The 5,077-nt window shown below is 39.0% G+C and overlaps 1 protein-coding gene across 1 annotated transcript in view; it reads left to right on the forward strand.

Moving 5' to 3' along the window:
- The window catches only part of LOC115818109 (serine/threonine-protein kinase MARK2), a 26,802-nt gene extending 22,730 nt beyond the window's left edge, over positions 1–4,072 (forward strand). Inside the window, 1 exon segment of the mRNA XM_075353593.1 lies at positions 3,438–4,072. Coding sequence (XP_075209708.1) covers positions 3,438–3,811 — 374 coding nt within the window. The 3' untranslated portion in view covers positions 3,812–4,072.
- The last annotated feature ends 1,005 nt before the right edge of the window (positions 4,073–5,077 follow it).

A 5,077-nucleotide genomic window follows, 5' to 3' on the forward strand; every position in this document is an offset into this window, starting at 1 on the left:
TTTTGAATGTGCGTATGGTGCTTTTGTTGACTGCGCTCTGGACAAGCCTGTGATGTGGGCCAGCTCTGGGTTTCCCCACACCATTTGCTTTTCCTATTCCTGGCCAAAGCAATAGCTCACTGTAGACTCTTCTCATTCTTGTAGGCAGAGGAAGATAAGCAGAATATGCACTTAGATCTACACTGTTAGTCCATATGTCGTGTAAAAGTGATCAGCGCATATTTCAGATGACATGCTTCTCTCTGTCTGAATGCAGTGGCTAACAGAAGAAGACAATTATTGATGAGTATTTGGATAGAAATGTGTTTGTTAGAGCCGTGGTGCTGTTCAGCACATTAATTAGATGATGTTGAAGACTGCTAGGTAAATATGTTCATTTTCTCTTGGGAATTGCTCCTGTATGTATTAAAGCTGTCAGAGATTAAGGGAAGGTTGTTTGTGTGTCCAGGTTGGGGTCAGTTGTGAAATAAATTGAGAACTGATGGTTAGTTCCTTAACAGTACTTGGAATTTAGATTGGAGTTGGAATTGACACCACTTTACAGACAATCTGTGTATGGAACTGAAATTTAGACTGAGATTACAAGAAGCACAGTTCAGTTAACTGAAATTCCACAAGCAAGAGAAGAGTCATTTTCTTTAGTCAGAGTATCAGTTACTAAAGAGATAAATCACACCAAATAAAAGGCCATTAAATAAAGTATTTAATTCAATAAATTAAAGACTGTCTTGTAAAGCTTTTGTTTTTAAGGCATTATGATTGTAGAAATCATGTTACCATGAGAGAAGACTTGTCTCTGCATCATTCAGAATGCAGTTTGGACATTGCTTTCAGGGTGCTGTTTCTAAATATATCTGAATGGCACTTTTTGTCAAATTCCACTTGAACGTACAAAACTGTGTTCAAAGTGAGTGGCTATGTGTATGGATAGTTCATTTGTTCTTCCTTTGTTCAGAACTGAAAAGCGGGAAATAGAACTTAAGTAGGCTTCTAAATTTAGGAAGTAGACCACATCAGTGCCAAAAATACAATAGGCTATAAATAGTAATGTGACCAGCTTCTGGAGGGAAAAAATAATAATAATAAAAAAAATAGTTAAAAAATTAGGATAGGGGGCACTTCCGCACTGTGTTCACAAGCCAATCAGAACTTAAACCTGCAGAAATTCACCCCATATTTAGAGAACAAGATGCAAAAATTAATTTAAAAAATGATAAAGCGGTAAAACATATCATATATTACTCAAACCATAGATATTTGTCACCAAAAAAAAAAAAAAGAAAAACAGATAAACAGGAAACAGCACTTCCCTGACTGAAGCTGCCCCACCATACACAAGTGAGATGGATAAATTGCAAACAATCCAGTTTAACTGAAGGAAACGGTGAAGTCAATGGCTTGAAGTCAATGTGTCAGTGGTGGTGAATGCTTTAGTCACAGTCTGAAATCCTGTAAGAAACAATTGGCCAGAGATTTTTTTTCCTTAAGAGTGTGTGCGCTGTGTGTGAAAATGTTGCAGGAAAAGTAGACAAAAGGGTCATGTTGTGTTGATATTTCTTGTGCATGTTCAATTAGTATGGTTATACTCTGGTACAATCTTGCAAGCATATGCTTTGTCTTGGAGCGAGCAATGGCACCAGCGTGGACAGATGTCACAAAAAAAAAGCAAAACGCAGCATTGGCCGAGCTCCCCGTATCATCACGAGTCAGCCTAGCGCCAATGCCACACCTATTTAATAACAACTGAGCACCCACCAACCCCCAAGCCCACATTGATAGGGAATTTACCACTCCAAACAGCGTAAAAAACAAAATTGAACCTTAAGGTCAATATAGATACACAACTATTTGAAAATGGACATCTCCAGTTCAACTCCAATTCTAATCTGAATTCTAGTTCTTCACTTGAATTGACCTTGAATGTGGTGTATTTGGATGTGTGTTTAGATGCTGAGGAATGGGTTACAGAGCTTTGGGTGTGTGAGGGGGAGATACTAATGGGGTGTGGTGATGGGATGGTTGGGTTTTTGGTTTTCTTCCCTAACCAGTCCGGTTGGTTCAGTCTGGTTCCACCGGTTTAGACTTACAGGAAATACAACACAGCCATAAACAGTCTCTCTAAAAGATTGTTTTGCTGTTGGTTAGACATTATGCATGGCACAAATGTTTGTTCAAACATGTTTTATGGTTAGATACAAGCAATCAGTCAGATGTATAATAATTGATACTGAATTGCCTTTTACTATGTTTTGAAACGTTTTTTGATACATCATTTTGATATAAACGTGAACCAATAAGGAACACGCCCACAGCAATATTTAAATCACTTTCCTCAAAATGGAAGATTGATTGGATTTGTATAGAAATTGCAGAAAACTGTAGCGTATTTACCAGATTAGAATCTGAGTTTGGAAACCATATGTACTGTTATGGAGCTTAGATCTAAAAAAAACCCCCTGAAAACTAGCCAATGTAAAGTGTTCATTTCATAAAGACATTCATAACACTCAAAGTTAAAAGAGAGAGATTGTAAACTTGTGTCGGTTTTCTTTGAGGAGCCCGTATGAGGGAGTGGGTCAGGATGATGCCAGCAGGTGAGGAAACCTTAACACCGTATACAATAAAATATACAAGCCTTTTTTACTTTAACCTGACAATCACCGAACAGCTATGTTACACTGAATGAAGAGCCTTTAGTGGCACTAATTTGAAACTGGTCAAGTATCAAGTAATTGATGTCTGATTGTTTTCCTTCATAGTTGAGACAGAAATGTAGCACTGTGATGAGACAGTTTCAGTACATGATTTTCATAAAAAATAAATGATTTTTAGTCGCTGACTCTCATTGCGTTATCAAATTGTAATTTCTGATAACCCTCTAACAATTTACAGTAATTTTTTTTTTTTAGCACTTTCTTGGTGATCATCTAGATCGTGTAGTTATGACTTAAAGCTGGGCTTCACGGCTGTAGTACAGAGATCTGCTATTGTATCATGTATATACCCAACCATTGATACATTACATACATAATCATTCATTATACTGTCATCTCCAATGTTATCAGACTTTGTGTTTTTATGTTTGACTACAGTGTACCTCTGTACCATAGTGTTGTGTCTGTGTTTTTGGACCATTGTAAACAACCATCTTTTCCAGTAAAAAAAAAAAAAAAAAAGAAAGAAAGAAAAAAGATTACTTGTATACTGGGAGATAGAAAAGTGGATTCATGTTTTGTTTTAATGCTGTGACCATTCATCTGGATTCTGGAGTTTGTCTTAATTAGTCAACTCTGCATTGTAATGTGTTATGTCTTTCTCTCCCTCCTTTGCTCGTTTCATGTTATATTTTCTTTGTTTTCTCTCATTTGCTCTCCCTCTCCACCTTAGGCCTATGCTGACTACGGCTGATAAAGTGGACAAAGGTACGTTTGGTGTAGCAGATGAAAATAAGGATACATTATCCTCATTCTCCCCCAACCCTGCGGTGACCCACCCCTTTAAGGAGTCCAAGCCCCGCTCCCTCCGCTTCACCTGGAGCATGAAAACCACCTCCTCCATGGAGGCCAATGAAATGATGAAAGAGATCCGTAAAGTTCTGGACTCCAACAGGTGCGAGTACGAATCGCGAGAGCGGTTCATGCTCCTCTGCGTGTCAGGGGACCCGTCGCGGGACGATTTCGTCCAATGGGAGATGGAGGTGTGCAAGCTGCCCCGCCTCTCCCTCAACGGTGTCCGCTTCAAGCGCGTCTCCGGCACCTCTATCGCCTTCAAGAACATCGCGTCGAAAATCGCCAATGAGTTGAAACTGTGAGCTTTCGGTTTCGGGAAGGTCGGAAAGGATACTGAGCTGAACTCCAGCCCGAGGCCTTAGGCTCAGGCTGATAATAACAGTGAGAGGAGAAGGTGACGTAGATCTTTTCACACGGACTAGCCTTGGGAGCTGTAATGAGAAACAGGAGGTCAAGGAGTGTGAACACTGCACGCTCACTTTTAGGGGAAAGGTGTTTTTTGAGGGAAGGTAATCTTGGTTCTTGGTTTCTTTTTTTTGGTTTTCTGTTGACCTACCCATCTCCCAAGCTTACTTATTTGTTGATGTCCTTTACGTGTGACATTTTTTGATGTTGTTCTGTTTTTTTTTTTTGTTGTGTTTTTTTTTGTTTGGTTTTTTTTTGGAAAGTTCACAATGTTCCTCTGTTCTGGATAAAAGTTGTTTTTTTTTTTATATGGAAAAGAGACAGAATGGAAGGAGAGGAGATGTAATTAATTTACAGATTAAACTCAGTGTGGGTTGTGTTGTTAACAAGAATACAGCCAAGCTCTATCCTCCCTATGACCAAATGCCTCTTCACCTTTACCCACAAACCCAAAGTATGGTTATGCACCATGATATGTGATTGCCTTACTATTTCAGGTTATTTGTGATGAACAGAAAGAAAGAGAGAGAGAGGGAGAGAAAGTGTGTAAGTCTGAATGAGTGCTGAACTTTGACACTCTGAATGTAAATCAGAAACTACAAATGAGCACCTCTGACTCAAGTGTAATGCATCTTCAGTAAAAGTGCTATTAGATAATTGTGTTTTTTTCTCTCCTAAGGCTCCTGTCGGTTCTAATTCAGCCAGTGACATGGCTGCCGTGCTAGTCCTAGCTAATCAACCTCAGAATCATCAACTGAGCCCCCTCAGAACAGTATGATGCAATGAAACCAAGGAGTCTCTCTTGAACCCCTATTGATTTGGTGGTGAAACATCACTGTTCTGAACTGTAAGCCCAGATGATCAGGGGTCTATTTGACCCCCCCCCCCCCCCCCCCCACCACCACCGCCACCAAAAGAAAAAAAACACTTATAAAAACACACACACTGCAGGCACACTGCATATAATTGAAACAAAGTAAGGGCCAGTTAAGTAATTGATGTGGATTGTAGTGTAATTAAGAGTTGCTGGCTGGTGTTTCAATGTGCTACACTGGAATGAGTCTGTTTTTTGTTGCGTTTCTCTGGAGAATAAAAAAATATTATTATTATTATTATTATTATTATTATTATGAAAATAAACTAAGTTGAATTTCTTTTTCTTG

The sequence above is a fragment of the Chanos chanos genome, chromosome 8 (genome assembly GCF_902362185.1).
Source record: "Chanos chanos chromosome 8, fChaCha1.1, whole genome shotgun sequence".
NCBI classification, from domain to species: Eukaryota; Metazoa; Chordata; class Actinopteri; order Gonorynchiformes; family Chanidae; genus Chanos; species Chanos chanos.